The sequence below is a fragment of the Mauremys reevesii genome, linkage group 7, assembly GCF_016161935.1.
Source record: "Mauremys reevesii isolate NIE-2019 linkage group 7, ASM1616193v1, whole genome shotgun sequence".
Classification (NCBI taxonomy): Eukaryota; Metazoa; Chordata; order Testudines; family Geoemydidae; genus Mauremys; species Mauremys reevesii.
The window spans coordinates 64140128-64159866 of NC_052629.1; the positions used below are offsets into that span (position 1 = coordinate 64140128).

Sequence of the window (19739 nt, forward strand, 5' to 3'; positions counted from 1 at the left end):
TGTGAGGGCTGCTCTCATGTTGGTATTCTTGTGCTTCAGGGCAGGGGAAAGCAAGTTCCATGAAAGTTCCCTTACACGTGAAAGTTTCGCAGACACTGGGAATCGTCCAAGACCTGCAACACTGTGCGGTCCCACCAGTCTGTGCTTGTTTCCCAGGCCCAGAGTTGGCGTTCCACAGCATGAACCTTCCCCATTAACACCATGATGTGCACATTGCCGGGGCCCGTACTTTGTGAGAAGTCTGTGTCCATGTCTATGTCCTCATCGCTCTCATCACCGCGCTGCTGTCACCTCCTCGCCAGGTTTTGCTTTGGCAGGTTCTGGTTCTGCATATACTCCAGGGTAATGTGCACGGTGTTTACAGTGCTCATAATTGCTGCAGTGATCTGAGCGGGCTCCATGATCTCAGTGCTATAACGTCTGGGCTGAAAAAAGGTGCAAAACGATGGTCTGCTCTGATGGAGGGAGGGGCGACTGATGACATGGCTTACAGGGAATTAAAGTCCACAAAAGTGGAGGCTTTGCATCAAGGAGAAACACAAAAAACTGTCACAAAGAATGGCCCCCTCAAGGATCGAACTCAAAACCCTGGGTTTAGCAGGCCGTTGATTTCATGGAGGGAGGGAGGAAGCAAATGAATACAAAATAAATCGTGTCTATTTTTTGTTTTGATCCACTCCATCTATCTTTTACATCTTTAGGCTGGCAGCAGATGGTGCAGTTCGACTGCTAGCCATCATCATCTCCTGGCTGCTCAGCAGAAGATGGGAATGACCTGGCTGAATCACTCCCATGTCTGCCCAAGCATCCCTGACTGACCTCACTGAGGTCGGTTAAAAGAGTACCCAGTAGTACGACGACAATGGCTACCAGTCGTAATGCACCGTCTGCTTCCAAAAGGCAATGAACTGCTGCTGTGTAGCAATGCAGTCCCATGTCTGCCAACACCCAGGAGACTTACGGTTACAGTCAGCTGTGCGGGCTCCATGCTTGCTGTGGTATGGCGTCTGCACAGGTAACCCAGGAAAAAAGGTGCAAAACAATTGTCTGCCATTGCTTTCACGGAGGAAGGGGCAGCCTGACGACATGTACCCGGAATCACCCGCGACACTGTTTTTGCCCCATCAGGCATTGGGATCTCAACCTAGAATTCCAATGGGCGGCGGAGACTGCAGGAACTGTGGGATAGCTAGCTACCCACAGTGCAACACTCTGGAAGTCGATGTTAGCCTCGGTACTGTGGATGCAGTCTGCCGACTTAATGCACTTAGAGCATTTTTTGTGGGGACACATGCAATCGACTGTATAAAAAAATTTCTGAAAAAACGACTTCATAAATTCGACCTAATTTCATAGTGTAGATATGGCCTAAGAAACCATGACCTGTCCTAGAGCTTTGGGAGCAACCATATTTCCCCCTGCCCTCGCCACTACACTATCAGATTTAAGGAGTTGCCACTAGATGGAGCACCTGCCTCAGACAATGAGATGGGTTCCTTCTCCACAGTCAGTGCTAAAAGTAAACTCATTGTGCCTGCAGACATAAATCGCAGTCAAGTAGGGTGACCGGATGTCCTGATTTTATAGGGACAGTCCTGATTTTTGGGTCTTTTTTTTATATAGGTTCCTATTACCCCCCACCCCATCCCGATTTTTCACACTGGCTGTCTGGTTGCCCTACAGTCAAGTGTTTATATTTATATTGCACCTTTTGCTCTCCTTTCATTTCAGCATTCAGAAAAAAAAGGGCAACAATAGACACTCACTAAATACTGAGTCCTTCCCTTATAATCTACTGCACTCTCAAGCATGGCCTCTGACAGAAGAGAGCAACCGAATCCTTCACGTGAGAGTGGAGGATCTTTCTGGAAGAAGAGGATTGATGATATGTATATTTTGCCTTTGCTTGCCATGTATTGTTCATGAATTTTCAAGTGCTTTAGAAGCATTAGGACCTGAATCCTTGAGGTGTCTTTTGGGCCCTCTGGAGGGCCACAAATAGCTTAAAAGATGCAAATTTATTGTATTGTGAAGGACAAAAGCAACACATTCCAGCAAAAGGGTAACACATTCACCTCCCTCTGCAACTCCCTATATGCTGAAGTCTCTCTGAAGAAGTGGATTTTTATGTTGGTGTGTGACTAAGGGTATGTCCAGGGCCAGTTCTACCACTTTTGCTGACCCAAGCGCAAAAAAAAAAAAAAAAAAAAGACAGAATGTTGCCCTTTAGCATGTGCCACCCCAGGCACCTGCTTCCTCTGCTGGTACCTGGAGCTTGCCCTGGGTATGTCTATATTACCTGTAGGATTGGCGGGCAGTGATCGATCCAGCGGGGCTCGATTTATTGCGTCTAGTCTAGACGTGATAAATTGACCTCCGAGCGCTCTTCTGTCGACTTCGGTACTCCACTGGAGCGAGAGGCGTAGGCGGAGTCGATGGGGGAATGTGAGCAGTCGACTCACCGCAGTGAAGACACTGTGTTGAGTAGATCTAAATACATCGACTTCAGCTACGTTATTCATGTAGCTGCAGCGTCATGAGATTCACAGGATCTGGTGGGTCTGTTGCATTGAGAGGGGGATATCTTTGTTTGTTTAGATGTTTGTCAGTGCTATCCCTAAAAAGCTTTATTTACCTGGCTACAGATTGTAGAGAGCTGGTGAAATTCAACTCTAGTTCTGGGTTTTGCCCTCAGACTTTGCACAGACTTCCTTGTGTCAGTGTCCCCCCTGTGAAGCACAAAATAGCTATTGATTTGTGCAATTTTTCTATATACAATAACAAAAGGAAGAGCCACAACCAGAACTTAGTTGCTGCTTGTGTGTGTGCAAATGTACCTCCTCTCAGGCGAAAATGATTTATATAGATTAATGCTTACAGTGCTGTAGCTGTGTTAGTCCCAGGATATTGGAGATAAGGTGGGTGAAGTCATCTCTTTTATTAGACCCACTTCTGTTGGTGAGAGAGACAAAATTTGGCACTGAAGAAGAGCTCTGTGTAGCTCGAAGGCTTCTCTTTCACCAACAGAAGTGAAGATCGGGGCGGCTCTAGACATTTCGCCGCCCCAAGCACGGCGGCATGCCGTGGGGGGCGCTCTGCTGGTCGCCGGTCCTGTGGCTCCGGTGGACCTCCCGCAGGCGTGCCTGCGGAGGGTCCCGTGGTCCCGTGGCTCCACCGAAGCCTCGGGACCAGCGGACCCTCCGCAGGCACGCCTGCGGGAGGTCCACCGAAGCCTCGGGACCAGCGGACGTGCTGGGGCCTGGAGCCGTCCCTGGTGAAGATATTAATTTACGTACGTGTGTGTGTGTGTGTGTGTGTGTGTGTGTGTGTGTGTGTGTGTGTGTGTGTGTGGATAATAAGGCAAACCAGCCACCCCAAATGTGAAATCCTCACTGGAGAGCATCTGTACAGGCTGCAGCGCAGGTAAAGTCAAGGCAGGAGGATTGGAGGAAGCTGGGTCCCCACCATTTAATTCTCCCCTGCACCAAAGTATTATGTTGCTCTTCCCATGCATACCACCTACAGTAACTCTTATTGGTGCTGGCTGGCTGCAGTTAGCAGAACGTGCAGGGGGAGTCGGAGGTGTGGTCACAGTCACTGCTGTGCTTCCTCCTCCTCCTGCCCTGCACAGGATCTCCTGCCACATATAGAGGGGTAGGGGATGCCAGACTGCAATGGGGTGGGGGAGATGCTGATGGGGTGGAGGTGGAGGTGGGGGGGGGCAGGCAGACAAAGTGGCCTAGAAAACTGGGGGAGGCGGAGGGCACATAATCTGTAGGCAAAATAAAAATGGACAGAGCCCTAGAGAGAGGGCACGCATCCCTGAGAGGGTGGCCCAACTCCATGTATGCCATGCACAATCCCATAGATTCTCACACTGACCTCTGCTTCTGGGATAAATGGAGAAATGAGCTTCTCAGTGCAGCCACTTCCTTAATCTACACCCCAATTTTAAAATAAAGCAATTTACACCATTGGTCTCCTGCCTTTCGACATCACATCCCCCCACTTTTCTCCTGTAATTGCACCTGCGGGCTGCAGCACTTCTGGGGACAAAACAGCTGCTGTCTCCCACAGAGGCCATGCTCTTGGAGATGTAATGGTGCAGTACACAGAAATCAAAGGGGCTGCCGTTTCAAGCGACAGGCATCGCAGTCTATCCTGGCTGATTTGTTTGCACTGTTTTCTTTTCTGCTTCTTGTGTCTTAACTAGGCTCTGATTCAGCAAAATGAAAGATTTGCAGTATTCAGGGAAGTCAAAAGCATTTCTACCAGAGACCTGCTTTTGGAAGAGCTAATTTATACCTGTCCATCCTGACCTCTTCTGAACCTTCCAGTTATTAGAATCACTCAGGTACATTTGGAATAATTTGGCTGTCAGTATTATATGTCACACTATCGGAGTTCTGTTCAGCAAAATTGTTATGCAGTGTAAAGGTTTCTGAAGCCATTGCGGCCTTAAGACTTTTGTCCTCCTTACATACCGCAGTACAAATACACCTTGTAGTTGTGCAATAATCCTTAGTGCGTTGCCTCTACTAGAAAGGGTTTGTCAGTATAGCTATGTCTAGCATGCCAAAGAGCTGACCTGCAGCACGTTGATAAATAAGGGGCTAAATCTTGCTGGCCTCTGAGAGTCCTTCCTTTAAAGACAATGGAACTATTCACTTTAGTAAGACAAGCAGTGTTTGTTCTGGGGTGGTAATTTCACTGAAGGAAATCAGAGTGCACTGCAGAATGCCTGGAGTATGTCTGCACTGCAATTAAAGACTCGTGGCTAGCTCATGTCTGCAGTGTAGATGTTTGGGCTTGGGCTCGAGCCTGAGCTCTGGGATCCTCTCCCCAACGCTGAACATCTCCCCTGCAATTTTACAGCCCCACAGCCCAAGCCATCTGACACGGGCCAGCCATGGGTGTTTAACTGCAGGGTAGGCATACCTGTAGTGACATTCTTATGTGTTGCTTTCACAATTAGAAATATCGCACAAATGCATGCGTATCTCACTGGCAGCATTCACAGCTACCCCCTGGGTCTGGAGCAAACACGCTAGCTTATAGCAATTGTTTTATAAAGGAGGCTTCACCCGGAAGTCTCTGGATCAGTAGCAGTTTGCTAAACTCTCCTTGGCTGGAGGGCTCCATGTGCTATTGCTACCTAAAGAATCTTGCTCTTTAGGCTGCGGAAACAATGCCAACAGAGTGGGGTTCCCTTAAACAGCAAAGGCAGAAGACCTTGAGCTATGTGCTCTATCCTCACTATCTGTCCAGTCCCTAGAACCTATGGCAAGTCTTCCCAGTGTAGGTTTACCTTCTTTTCACAGTAGTGGTGGTATTTTGTCCATGATGAAAGTTAAAAGGGCCATAAGGATCTTAATGTTCTGAGCCCTTTCCTACCTGGGTTCCTAGTGTTGCACCTGCTTCTCCTCCAGTTTTAAGAACTGGAGCCAAATTGAGGGGAAGTGTAAGTTAGACTTCTTTGTATGCAGATTCTCTTGGCTCCACTTACTGAGGTGCAGGGGAGTCTAAATTTGTGTATTATGTTCTTTCATTTGCCCTTTTCTAACATGCAAATCCCACCACCTGAGAATCTCTCCAGAATTACTCAAGTTCATCTTTGAATTTGGCCGCCTTCTAAAACCAGTGGCTACAGAGGCAACTGCTGGAGAAGCTGGACTGCAGCATCTTCCTGGAAATGAGATGGGGAGTGATCTCTCATGTTCACTATGGCCTCCTGAAATGTTGCTGCTTCCTCTTAGAAAAGGGTTATACCAGAATCTTACTGCACTCCAGCCAAGAACTGAGGACCTTTTGTACCTATGGGTGTCTGACATGGAACAGCCATAGCAATTGATGGCTGTTCCCTTGTAAAGAAAAGGAAGGTTGAGGACAGAATAGTTACTGGATGCCAGCACCAAAGAGGCCTTATTTTTCTGTCAGACTTAGCAGAAGCTGCTCTTGGTACCTTGGTGGTGGTTTGTGGTGGGGGGGGGGGGGGGGAAAGAGAAGAGATAGAGAATCTTGCTTTCTAACTCCTTGGCATCTATAGCAGCACCAGAGGATAAAAGCCTAAACATATGATACTAACGTGAGCTTGAAAGGAGAGCAAGATTGAGTTAAGTGTCTGAATTGCACTTTAATTCTATTATTAGAGCTGGTGCATCTTTTCCCCACTTCTGTTTTCCTAAGGTCCATTTCTTTCCTTCCTACAGCCAAGAGCTACAGTAAACCTCATCTAGTAGAGGCAGGAAGGAAGAACCTTGTTATGCTTCTGTTGCCTCCTACTTGCTGTGCTGACACTTCCTCTGTATACTGTCACCAGTTTTCTAGAGAACATCTGGTTCTGTTTGCTTCAGTGGCTAAGGATCATACAAATGGCAGAATCCTTAATGCGTTAAACTCTACCCCTTCCTCCCACTCCACTCCTAAGCCTGAGCATTACCCATGCCTGAAGCAGCTAATCGAATACTGAGCATTCTTTATTCTTGCGTGCATTATAAACATGAAGTCAAACAGCTCTGAGTTGTTTATCTCCACTTAAAATACTGGACAACTAAGTCAGAAGTCATGACTTGCTCAAGGCCAGAGATGGGATGAAAACTGGGAGTTCACAGCTATCAGTCCTGTGTTCAGATCATGACATTGCAACTGTAGCATAGAGAAGAGAGGGGAAACGTTCACATACAAATAGCAATTTTTATTGACAGTTTTTACCCCCAAAATACAAACAATAAATTAAACAAAGTAAAATCATTAAATAACAGTTGAGGTTCCAGCCCTCGTACAAATTTTGTGTCCATAAAACAAAAGCTAGTTAAAAAATAAAATGTACTGGCATACTATGAGTCTTGGGAAAAGAGGTAGCTTCCAAACGTTGACTTAAGAGTAGGGACCAAGTTCTGGCATTTACATCCCTGCAACATACAGGGAGGCAACATTTGGTCACAGATATAAAAAGAATGATTGTGAATCCTGCCATCAGTCATGGCAGAGATGGCAGGGTCAGGCCCTATGGAAGGGACCAAAAATTCCTGAGAGGTGGTCAGAAAGTCAACTTGGATTATTAATAATGACTTGCTTTCTTGCAGCACAGTCCATAATTAACCTCATTACACCAAAGCACCCTTGTAGGGCTCCTCATACAGGCACAACTCCTGTTGACATCCATGAACATTCAGCCTGTCTAAGGAGTACAGGATTGAGCGTATGCGCCATAAATTGCTTCACTACCTTTGTTCTAAGATGCGTGATGTGTGGCGTTTTTCTTTTCTGTTTTGTTTTGGTTTGGTTTTTGTCTAATCAGAACTGCAGTCAGCCCATGGCAATGCATTGATAAAAATTCTCTCATTCACTAGCAGCAGGCACTCACTGCGTAGAGTTCCTGCTGCCTAGTGATTTGTATCCTGACATTCCTCAGAATGTTAAAATTAACCAACTGTTCATTTAGGCCAAATATTTACAAAATATATAAAAAAACTTACAATTTAAAACCAATAACTGGATGGTTGATAAAACTTGTGTAGGTACTTATAAAAGTGACTAATAGTGATTCAGATATAAAGTAGGGAGACAATGTGACATGTACAGTATCTTGACTGGAAATACGCATTTCAATGTTAAATATTTGAGTCTTCCATGGAAAGACTTTCAGGTACTCCATGCAGTATCGATACAGATTATCTGACTGCTTCAGATACACTGCTATGAATGTTGAAAACAAACCACATAGGCATTTAAATTGAAGACCCGAGAGACAAACATGCACAAATCAACTCCAAACTAACATTCAGGGTTTCAATGTACTGCATCGATGTGTGGCTCAGTTCCAGTTATTTGAAATGAATGCTCTAGACTTCCTGCTTTGGGTCCATGCTTTGAGGAAAGGTCACTTTAATTTAGGGAGGCTACGGCTTTTGAAATTGACTCCCTTCATGTTGGACTCAATCCAAGAAAGGTATTTAGTGACTCTGGTGTAGACGCCGGGCTTCTTTACTTTAGCACAGTCATCTCCCCAGCTGACGATCCCATACAGAGACATCCTGCCATTGTGCTCACAGACTAGTGGTCCACCAGAATCTCCCTGACAATGCAAATAAAAAAAGATCACAATCTGATTTGAGTATACTGGAAAGCTAGGATAGAATGCTCAAGTGGCTTTTATGGTCAGCATTATATTTGTAAGGGAAGAGGCAGCCCCCTCAATGGGCTAGAAGGGATTGAGTTATATTACATGAAGTCCTCTGGTATCATTAGATTAGTACATGGAGCATTCTTGTTATAGAAGGCCTAAGCCAGGATGGCAAGTATTGTCTTGAAGGATCAGAAGCCATTCCCCTTCCATCCTCACTTGGAAAAAGATAAATAAATATTCAAGTGTCTGCCCATAAGATAATTTTAGTGCTAATGGGAAGTCCTGTTCCCTCCTCCTCCAAGTCCGTGCATAGCCTGGTTCACGGTGCGAGGGTGGAAGGAAACAGAACTGGATTTGAGGAACCTGTGCAATGGATCTGCATCTCCTCCAGGCTGTGGAGACCAGCTCTGCTATAGTTCTTTTCAGATCCATGCACAGCTGGTTAAATGAAACTAGAATAAACTGGGGAAGAGCAAGGGCAGATCCACTGTTGTGTACATCCACCCACTGCTGTTCCAACAGAGTGGCCATGCAGTAGCTGCAGAAGCTATTACAGCCCTAGGCCATGAAACAGCACTGCTGCTCCTTCACAACCTGGAAGGAGGTGGGAGGGTGGGGGGAAAGCTTGCTGCTCCTCCATCACCAGCAGAATATTTTCTGTATCACACCTGGCTGCAGCAGGATGAACTCCGCTGAATAACTGAGTTCTTGTTCAAAAAATGACCCACAGTCACTCTCTGCAAGGCCAATGGATTTCAAAGATTCCAACTATGTACCGTGTGGATTATGTTAGAGAAACTCTGTCAGCAAATGGTTTTAAAACAAAACGTAAGCATTCTTACCTTGCATGCATCAGACTTCCACTGCACATCCCCAGCACAGACCATGTTGTCATTCACCCTGGTTTGGTCATAGTATTCGTCCCGGCACAATGACTGTGATATTAAGTTCACGTTGGTTGTCTTCAATATTTTGGAATAGTAAATATCCCCTGCAAACAAGAGGAGGTTGATTAGATTGGCTTTCCCCGCCACAAACACTCATGCTGTTACGTTTCCTCTTCATGCAGCAGAAGAAGTTAACTTATCCACACAAAATATCAGTTTTGAGAATACTACATCTTCGTTATACAACGAACGTTTTTATTTTTACTTTTAGTAGATGAATAAAGTGCAAAATGTATTGTTTCCATTAGAATTTTCTGATTCTCAAACAGAAATCTTATTTGATTCTCAAACAGACACAGAGCTTGATAACTTATCTTAGTGAAGCCAAACCTGAAGTCTTTATTCATGCAGAAGACCAATCTAACTTTCAACTCTTTTGTCTGCAGCAGGAATGGAAGATGGGGCATGCTTTGTGTTTCTTGTATTAATTTGTATAGTTTTACTAAAATTACCTCACACCTCTATAAAAGTTCTTCCTAGAACTGGGGCATATCAAGGGAAATTAACATGGAGAGTCAGACATGGTGCTGGGATTCAGATTCCCCAAAGTAAGTGTGTGGCATAAAAGGCGGAAGACACTATTGAATTGTTGGCATGATGGGGCACATCAAAGCAGCCAATCTGCATGACTCATTGACTTGCGTAAATGTGGTTGTTTCATCTGAGTTTGGTGGGTCCCAGTGGACACTGGTAGCACTGCATGGCTTTCTTTTAAAACTCCTATAACATGCACAAGCTGTGCTGCCCCAGACATGTGCTTCTTCTGCACTGCAGCAAGCTGCAGTTGTTATAGGGTGGAATTTTTAAAGGAGTCCAAGGGAGTTAGGTACCCAGTGAGAAGTGAGCTCCATTCTCTTAGGCCCTTTGAAAATCCCCAGCCATTGCTCTTCATATAGTCACCTTCTGTCTCCTGGTTTTAAGATTTTTATACTTCTTTTCTAGTACCTATGTTTTGTTCCTCATTCCTGCTGAGGTTTTAAAGAAAGATTCTCCCAAGAATAAAAGTGCCCAAGAACAACTGGTGCTAGAGATTTCAGGAGAGGGATAGAAACCTATCCTGGAAGAAGGGAGAGATCACACAGTATATGGATAACTGCAACAGGAGAGGGTGTGAAGAAGAAAGCTACTGATTTGTTGGGAAAAGTCAGACTACTCAGAAGGACTATGGTTCCAAACACATGAACTAAAATCTATTTTGGAGACTTAGTTTTAATACACCATGCTCAGATCACATTGACTTGTCCTGTCATTCTCAGGACAAAAAAAATCCCCTCACCTATGCTTCTAATTTTTATTAAAAAATAAACTTTGGTCAATTCCCCCTTCTCCCCCCCCCCCCCCCAGCACTGTGCCTAGCTTTGTATACTGGGCAGACTTGAATTGCTATGATGAAAAGCTGAAGTATAGAACATTCCCAAGTTTGACTAGCCGTATATGCTCTCATTCTATCAGTAGAAATTTAAGATCATATTCACTTACAGTTGTCTTCTTTCCCATAGCCAGAAACTTCACACTGGGAATTATCCATCAGCACTAGGTTTTCAGATGGTAAACAGATAGTTTTGACATATTCAGACTCTACTGCACAGTGTCCAGAAGACGACTTTATTTTCATGAGAGCTACATAAAAATCAAAGTGGTTACAGTTAATATTGTAAAGTAGGAAAATAATCAGCTGGAACGATAACTTTCCAACAAATGTTGTAATGTACATGCATTCTACCCACACACCTGGGGCCTGATTCTGAGTTCCTTACTTAGAAAGACTATTATTTTAGTCACACAGAACTTTGCCAAATTGAAATTGGCAAGTTTTTCACCCTTTAATTTCATCCATCTAAGTGACAGTGAATTAAAAGACTTGAGGGAGACGTTAAGCCCCAGGTGCTCCTTTCAGCATTTTGTAAGAGCACAGCTCCCTGACTTGAGTGGGGATGGCATCTACTGTCACTCCAGTTGAGGGTCTGCAGAGAAGGATATGCTATGTTGCGCTACAGCACTCAGCCACTAGATGCTGCCTTCAGATTTAAACATTGGTTGAAACTTCAGCTGTTTTGAGCCTAAACCTGGGAAAACAAGGTGTCTGTCTTTTCTAATGGGTAATTGGAAGAAGGATGATGGAGTCGAGGGTAGCAGGTGTAAAACTAGCAAGTCTGTATTGCATACAATGGAAATAGAAACGTAAAGTCTGTATTTTGTGGGGGCAGAGGGCAATATGAAATCCGTTTTTATCTACAGTCTCGGAAAGTGCCATGTAATGATACTTATCATTTACATTCCACTTCACATCTTCAAAGTGCTTTACAAACACTGACTTGCCCAAGAGGGAATTCTAGCCAAAACCAGGCCTAGTTATCAGGAGTGTCTGGCTCCTAGCATCCCCTACTAGACCAGGGGTAGGCAACCTATGGCACGGGTGCTGAAGGCGGCACGCGAGCTGGTTTTCAGTGGCACTCACACTGCCTGGGTCCTGGCCACCAGTCTGGGGGGCTCTGCATTTTAATTTAATTTTAAATGAAGCTTCTTAAACATTTTAAAAGCCTTATTTATTTTACATACAACAATAGTTTAGTTATATATTATAGACTTTTATAGAAAGAGACCTTCTAAAAATGGTAAAATGGATTGCTGGCACGTGAAACCTTAAATTAGAGTGAATAAATGAAGATTCGGCACACCACTTCTGAAAGGTTGCCGACCCCTGTACTAGACATTGCTGCTTTGTGCATCAGTGCCCCTATTATAGCAGTGTACTTCATATGTGCTCAGGATTATGAAGATGTATTTCAGACACCACTTACCAATATCACTGTTGAAGTCACCGCCTTCATCTGAATATTCATGATGATTGATGATTCTTTCCACCTGAAATGTTTGTTCTTTGTCATCAGTAGCATCCAGCTTGGACTTTCCAAGAACAACTGTGTAGCCTGATGAATCCGTTCCCCTGGGAAGAAAGTAAATAAAGGACCCATGAAGACTATCGGGTTTCTGAGAGCAAGGATTGGTTTTTTGTTTGTTTGTTTTAAAATAATTTGGTTCATAATGTGAACAACATCTTAGAGTCCTGTGAAGGTCTCCCTTCTCATTCCCTGTTTCAAAAGTCTTGTGTCAACTACAGCAACTGTTAATGTAGAAAAGTGAAGGTAGGCATCTTTGAGAGTCTGAGCCTAATCACTTTTCTAATGGATTTGGGCTCCTGATTCCCTCGTTTAAAATGAATGGAAACTGGGTGTCCAAATCCCTTCAGCTACTTAGAAAAACCTCCGCTGGAATGTATTTCTAGCTGGCTCTCTTATTTTCAGCTGGTTCTATAGGTGTCCAGGGCTTTCTGGGCAATGACACCTTTTGAAGCTGTTAGAATTCAGGGGAAAGTCAGCTTTCCACGATCGCCAAGTGTTCTGTGCAGGAGGTAAGCGGACCCCAGTCAGAGAACAAGTTCTGAGTTTGGAAAACAGCTGAGCTAGAACAAAATCCTGGCTGTAAGGGAGGGATAAATTGCTATCTGAATTTGTTTTAAACTTCACTCTCAGAGCTCCGCTTTTAGCAAAATATCTACCTTTTGCTAAGAGGTACAAGATACAGGCGTCTAATGGTTTAACCTTCTCCCTGCTCTGCTTAAAGAAAAGAACAGTCCTGCTGTGGCTGAGTTACACATGTGTGGTTTTTAGCCATGCGGCATTGCCTGAAGGAACAAAGCAAAAATAAATCGGCAGTAGACACAGGAGGGGTAATGAGTGCTTACAGCTGGGAGAAGCAGTGTGCAGCGGTAAGCACCCAGCAAGGGTCAATGAGGCTGCCACCACACACAAATTTGTTCTGCCCCATTTTCCTTGAATAATGGAAGATGGTGGCTATCCAAGGCTGAGACTCAATAGCTGCAATGCTCCCGCCCACGATCTTGAAGTACTTGCTGGAGCTCCTCTGGCCACATGTGGGTTCTGTGAAAGGAAAGGAAAAACTTGTTGGAGGCATGCTCAGATAGAGTGCACTCATCACATGACAAGTGAGCACCAAAATTAGCTTAAAGACCACTAAGTCTGTCCAACAAATCTTCCAGAAAATGTGTTGCGATGTTCTCATTCAGTCACACCATCTAGCCCTTAAGAGCATGTACAATTTGAAATGGTGGATATTATGGGTTGACTCCTACTCGCAGATAATCTGTGGAAGCTAGTGAGGCTGCAGAAGTGCAATGGAGAAGACTTTGGCCCCCAGTTGTACCAGGGACCTCCAGTTTGAAATTTACTGCGTACTGTGAAAAGGTGCCTTAAAAACTAAAGGAGCCCTCCTGCTCCTCTGTCTCACTCAACATATCTTGGACTGTTCTTTTGTAGAAGTCTGGGGGTTACAGTCAACTTCAAATCTCTAAGTAATTTTCAAGTAAATCCTGATTTACCTCTTTCTGTGGGACACAGTTGTATGTCACAGTCTGCTTCCAAAGTCCAATATCCCCTTTTAATGTAACACCAGGGCTTAGCTTTTCCATTCGGGTTTCTAGAAAATGAGGGAGAGGTGCTTTTTGTAAACAGTGCTTCTAAGTGCTAGTGACTCAATAAAATCTGAATTCCCCCTGAAGAGGGTTGTCAGGGATCTTCTATTGCAAAGCATGTCAAAGGAGTATATTTGCAGAAGGACAAAAGCAAATATTTTATGCATAAAACCTGCAGCTCATCCATATTATTTGCTGCACTAGTACTTCTTTATAAGGCTCTTGAAGGGCTCAAGACAGCAAAGTACAGAGAGCACCCAAATACCATTAATTTCAGTGGAAAAATAAGGGGGCTAGGCATCTTGAAGAACCAAGTCCAAATTTTAGCAAGTAGTCTTGGAAACTCTTGGCACTCCACTGAATGCATCTTGTCACTCCCAGTGCTCTGGGGAATAGCCAACCTAACAGGCGTGAGAGCTTTAGGAACTACCTGCAGTAATTGTGTTTCCCCAGTCCAAGCTGCAGGGCATTTCTCACGCCAGCATGGTAATCCCTCCTAATTAGTGAAGGGGAGTCCCACGATAAGCATTCTTCATTTTTCTCGTTCTTTGACACAGTCCCTCTGTAGTCCTGACCGTTCTCCGTATAGCATTGGCTTTTAGTGTCTGAAATACGAACACAAAGTTGGCAGCATATTCTTTCCACTGTGGAATACTGTGAACAGTCCTGGTTGTCTTTTTCCTAATATTTAGGTATTGCTCCTTCCCCTTATGCATTAATACAAGTTATTAAGAAATATCCATTTGTGTTTCTATCAAAGGTACTTTCATTTCTATTGGTGCATAGAAACGGAGATTAGAAACACCTTAAATTTAGAAAATGGGCAGTAGGGGAGGGAAGGAGGTGGAATATAGAATGGGTTAGGAACCACTGTACCATACCTATTTCACAGTGCTGTCCACTGTATTCTTTTGGACATAAGCAACGGGTAATCCGGGAAAAGAGTTGATAGGAAATGCAGGTTCCTCCATTTACACAGTTACAATCTGCAAGCAAAAGACCCCAATAACCAAAGTTATAAATCTTTCAGTAGATCCATAAAGTGACGGATAGTTGACACATATTTAGTATGTAACTATTCCAAAGGAATTTTGTTGTCTAGTATGTGTTGTGTGATTATTTTGCATTGAGTGTATTTTGGCCACAGGTTTTAGAGAGACAGAAATAGAAATGGCAAGTATTTACCCTGGTGTCCTGATTTATGTTTGCTTGATAGCATGTGCCGCTGCTGCCTGGTCAAAGCCTAAGGGGGGAAAATACAAATTTGTTTATTTTTTAAGGAAAGTTTCTTACAGATTGTTCCTTTTTTTTTATGTGCTCACTTTTGTCTTGTCTCTGGAGCAGGGCCGCCCAGAGGGGGGGGCAAGAGGGGCAATTTTCCCCAGGCCCCGCGTCCCGCAGGGGCCCCCAGGAGTGTTTTTTGGGGCCCCTGCGGTTCCGGTTGAGCTCCCGCAGGCATGACTGCGGCAGGTCCACCGGAGCCCGGGACGAGTGGACCTGCCGCAGGCATGACTGCGGAGGGGGCGCTCGTCCCACGGCTCGGCTGGACCTCCCGCAGGCATGACTGCGGCAGGTCAAGCGGAGCCGCGGGACCACGGCTCCCGCCGCAGTCACTCGTCCCGGGCTCCGGTCGACCTGCCGCAGGCATGCCTGCGGGAGCTCAACCGGAGCCAAATGCCGCCCCCCAGGTCTTCGGCGTGCTGGAGTCTAGAGCCGCCCCTGAGCGGGGGCCCCCCGCCGCCGAAGACCCCGGGCCCCCGGAATTCTCTGGGCGGCCCTGCTCTGGAGTGTACACAGACAGGCCTTAGCTCTGTTCCTTCCGGCATGCCTGCAATCCTAATGACTTTGTTAGTGTTAAATGCATGCGACTGACAGCAGAACTTGGGACATTCAGTGCAGTCCAGGGAGGATGAGTGGGGATACAGTGAAAGTCTACTGCAGTAAAGTAGAATGAAAACACCCAACTGCTTCAGGTACCAAACCAACATTTCTTTTGCAGTTCTGCTAAGAAGGCCAAAGTTGCCTCAGAAACCAGGCCCATATGACCAGACAGTGAGCAAAGGGTCATTGGAGAAATCCACCTCCTTCCCATCTACCTACACCAGACAGTGGATTAAAGGCACAGGACTCATCCACCACTGCAGCCCTTAGCTTTTGGTAACCCTGCTGCTGGTGCATCCTTGCTCTATGGTAGTAATGGCCAATGGATCTATACAGCAGTAGTTCTTCTTGTCCTGTGTTCCAGATCCTGACTCTGCCTGGCACATTGGAACTATACTGCAGGCAGGGGACTCTGCTCTAAAGCTGGAGAAGGCAGGATTAGATTCCTAGTACCACTGACTGCCCCTTCGAGTGAAGGGGATTGGTCAGTGCAAAAGCAGGGCTTGGCCACAGAAAGCTTCTGCTGCATCCATGTGTATGGACAGCATTGCCTTATGTAATACAAACTGATAGGAGCCAAAATATCCAAAGTCAGAGTAGGGGTTGCGGGGGGAGGTGGGCATTCAAATAAAGCCCAATATTCTGCATTAAATCTCTGCTAATTCCTAGTACTTGACATCCTGCAATTGTGCTAGAATTAAGAAGAAAAAAACGTTGAGCAAAAATGTCAGAGGCTGTTGCTCTCTCCATCCTGTCTAATCCCCATCTAAGTTCTCTCCAGGAAACCACCTTAGTTTTCCCTCTATATCCATAGGCAGTAGAATTGTAGGTGACAACTACAGGAAAGAAGGTTCAAACCACAGTTGTGTCACAGAAAACGTCTGATTCATACATGTGGCAGAAAGCAGGATGGTAATAATAGGCCTAGTTCAGTGATGAAAGGGGAAGCTTTTATGATATGGTCAAAAATGGAAATAAACATGATCTGTGCTGAACTGGTGGCTGTGCTTGTTGTGAAACTTACAGATTCTAGGCTTGTGACGAGTGCCCCCAGCATAACTGAGATAATGATGAGTAACTTCATGGCGTTGGGTAAGTCGTGACTTGGTTGGTTCCTCTTCTACCTGCAGTATTTCTGCTTCTGAAAATAAAAGAGGAACTTAAAGTGGTGTTGTGTCTTGGAGTGCTAGGTTGCAGTTGTTCATCCGGCAGCTTGAACTTCAGCATGAACCACAGTATGCTTAGGAGAAGGAGTAAAGAATAAGTTAGCATGGACTATTTGCCTTTCTTTCCCATGAACTAAAAGAGAGCTTGTTGTCTGAACCTGGTCTCGATCTCATTTTAAAGGCTAGATTCCCTGTAGATTTATTTTGCTAATGCTCCTTAACACCATTCCTGGAGCTAGAAAGCTTTTGTTTCTTGAGACTTCTGTCCTAGCAGTTGGAACTGGAAGCTGGGCAAGTCTAAACAGACCCACTCTTGTGTGTGAAGACTTGTACATTCATGGGTGAAACACAAAGATAAATCCTGCTCTCAGTTAAGGATTTGCTTGCAACCTTCACCTCGGATCACCCGGCCATGGTCAGTTCAGTAACATTATTTTGCATCCTTCTCAAAGCATTGGTGCAAGTTTAAAACTACCCATCTGTATAAACTCAAGTAAAAAGAGTAGAGGGCTCAGGAAGTGGAGAGCTCCCCTCTTTAACCACAACTGTGGAGCAGAGGCATCAGTACAGAATTCAGTGACAATGTTGTTCGGTTGCTGTCCAGCTGTGGTTGCCTATTCTCAATGGGTGTTTAATAGTTCATGGGCATATTTTCAAAGTGCTCAGCACCCAAAATTGGAGCTGCAGTCTCAAGAGAGCTCAGCTCCCATTTAAGTAGCTAATTTGTTCTCAGTCAGAGCTGCTGAGTACTCTAGAAAACCCGGCTTCTTCAGGTAGGTGCCTGTATGGGATTCTTTTCAAAATCTAGCCTTTTTCTCCACCCTCCCCAATTTATTCACAATATAAAAAGTTGGCAAATAGGAGACGCTGGGGCATATTCTGCCTTGGTTCTACACATGCAGTTGCCACTGACAGCCAGAGGAGTTGTGCATGTACAGCAAAGGCAGCATAGCATGTTAATAGTAATCTGCCTATAAGTGACTAGTTTAAAAAAAAAACAAATTGGCTTACAAAACATGATGGAGGAAGGGGAAAAAAAATGACCATAAAATGTCTGTTTTCCCCATTCTAAAGAAAATCAGCACAGCTAATTGGAATGTTTTTCCTCCCCCCCTGCAATCAGACATTACATGTCCCAAATTCCAAAACAAGGGCCTATATCTAAAAGTAAAAATGTCTAGAGTACTACTGTAAGAAATACATCATTCCTTAGGTAGCTAGACAAATACATGTTTTTCAAATCTATTTTAGATTGCAGAAAATGTATTGTTCTGGTTACAATATTTGTATTGAACTAGTTGACTGCAATTCTTAAGTTTAAAGTGAAACATAGGTCATTGATATTCCAACATTAATTTTCCAAGCTCAGTTCTTTAGAGCCCCACATAATAAAAGCTTTCAGGCTGCAGTGATAGATATTTTAAAGTTGCATTATATGATGTTTGGAGTGGGAACTAGAAATTGAAATGAACCTTTCAAATTGCTAAAAATATAACTTGTGCCTGTGGGTTTAAAAAAGCAGCCACTCAGTTCCAACTGGCATGGCAGGCTGCATGTGTGTTTATAAAATACAGTTAGATTGTAAAGGCATTGCACTTACCACTCCACTAACAATGCGGAAGGCTTGCAGTGTTCTGTGCTGTCTCAGCAGCCGGTTTAGTCTTGGTCCTTTAGCAATCTGAGCCCTGTGCTCATTTCTCACTGTTCTGCAGAGGAAGTGCCTCTCTATATAAACGCTTAGCCTGAAAGATGATTGGCTGGCTCCAACTAGCATTCCAGCCCAATGACAAGATTGATACCGGATAAGGTTGTCTCAAGCTTTGCACCCTTGGGAGAATTTTTTTTAGAAAAGAGGTCACTTAACTCTTTTCAAACAAAAACTTATCAGAATGACTCAGGGGGGAATTCTAATTCTTCCTACTGTAGTTTCACTGCAAATCATTTATAATCTAACAGTTAAATGTAGTCTGAGTTAGCTCTTTGTAGAGTTCCTTATCTTAATGTGTCCTCCTGGCAGTCAATAATCGCTTACAGCAGAATCTAAATATGGGTGAGGCTTTTGATAAGGGAGGAAATGCATTATTTGTTTTGTAATAGCACCTAGTGATTTATTTTTGTATATTTTTATGTAAGTTTATATAGGACTTTCTATACTGAAGGATGCCACTCCTTTACCATCTGAGTTCAGTTAGGGCACACCTGTAGACTAGGGCAGAATTTGACCCTATATATTAGGGAAATAATATAGCCACCACTTAGGGTTGAAGGGCACATGTGCACCAACAGAACTACACAAAGCTTTTAGAACTGTGAATCAAGAATATCGTCTCTAGATGAAACTCAAGAGGTAATTTTGACTTAGCAGAATATATTACCCAGCTGCAATTTGGCTAGAACACAGGATTCGGGGAGTGGGGATCAACTGTTGTTCTATTGAAAGTGATTTGCCCATTACTACATGGCACCCTCTATTCCTGAGAAATATTCTATGGGCTCTTTCTAATAATCAGAGTATTTCAGAGGTTCAGTTTTGTCATGTCTGAAATAACATGCAAGAACATGGGTGTTTCTTTAGGTGTTAGACTGGGTATGAACCCTAGGATATTGCGTCTAAGAAAGCTGGCCCATATGAACATCCGTGCTTGAAAAGGAACTTGTTTGTTACTAACTGACCAGTAGAATTTGGGCAACATCCTACATATGTCCGGTCTGAAAGATAGATGGAAATCAAGGATATTTGATCGAACATCCCTGGCAGAGCTGCTGTTTGGAATAATGAGGAGGGCTTGGGCTCTCCAATTATCTATTATGAATAAAATTGCCCCCTCAAATATTTTCCCACCTTATGTTGTGACTTTGTAGTGGGATGGTGAATGACAAGAATGCCAGCACATACTAATAAGTGCAACAATGTAATGACATGGCACAACATAGAACTTCTCTGACTCCTGTATCTCCTTCTCCCCTTAGTTGGAGCTTGTAGAGGGATTACATATGCTCTCAAATCCTATACTCTGTTTATGCAGCCAGGGCTGCTAGTATTAGAACTGGTCATTCATTTGATGAAAGCAAGTTGAGTTTATGGTTACTGTATTGAGAGGGGATGAAAATAGATTAACTTGGAA

At 44.2% G+C, this 19739-nt stretch overlaps 1 protein-coding gene and 1 long non-coding RNA gene across 3 annotated transcripts in view; one reads left to right on the forward strand and one right to left on the reverse strand.

The window, feature by feature from the left end:
* The window catches only part of LOC120409093, a 63963-nt gene extending 51768 nt beyond the window's left edge, over positions 1–12195 (forward strand). Inside the window, exon 3 of one of the 2 annotated variants that reach the window (XR_005601118.1) lies at positions 11970–12195. This is a non-coding gene — a long non-coding RNA (uncharacterized LOC120409093). Of the gene's footprint in view, positions 1–4213; positions 4312–11969 lie in introns of those variants that run through there. The other variant, XR_005601119.1, reaches the window with a different exon arrangement.
* Positions 6680–18309, reverse strand: PLAU (plasminogen activator, urokinase). Its single transcript, XM_039546535.1, has 11 exons — positions 18215–18309; positions 16473–16589; positions 14753–14810; positions 14449–14553; positions 13998–14172; positions 13475–13572; positions 12821–13016; positions 11877–12022; positions 10555–10695; positions 8971–9119; positions 6680–8077 (listed from the first exon to the last, which is right to left on the reverse strand). Exons 2-11 carry the CDS (start codon positions 16530–16532, stop codon positions 7883–7885), a joined length of 1323 nt encoding a protein of 440 aa, XP_039402469.1. The 5' UTR covers positions 16533–16589; positions 18215–18309; the 3' UTR covers positions 6680–7882.
* Positions 18310–19739: the final 1430 nt, after the last annotated feature.

Excerpts from the sequence above, each read along its gene's own strand:
- PLAU (XM_039546535.1), bottom strand. The coding sequence starts at position 16,532 with ATGAAGTTACTCATCATTATCTCAGTTATGCTGGGGGCACTCGTCACA. Across the intron at positions 10,696-11,876 it reads TGACTTCAACAGTGATATTG|CTCTCATGAAAATAAAGTCG; the intron begins GTAAGTGGTGTC and ends ATTTTTATGTAG. Across the intron at positions 8,078-8,970 it reads GGAAGTCTGATGCATGCAAG|GGAGATTCTGGTGGACCACT; the intron begins GTAAGAATGCTT and ends TTGCATTGTCAG.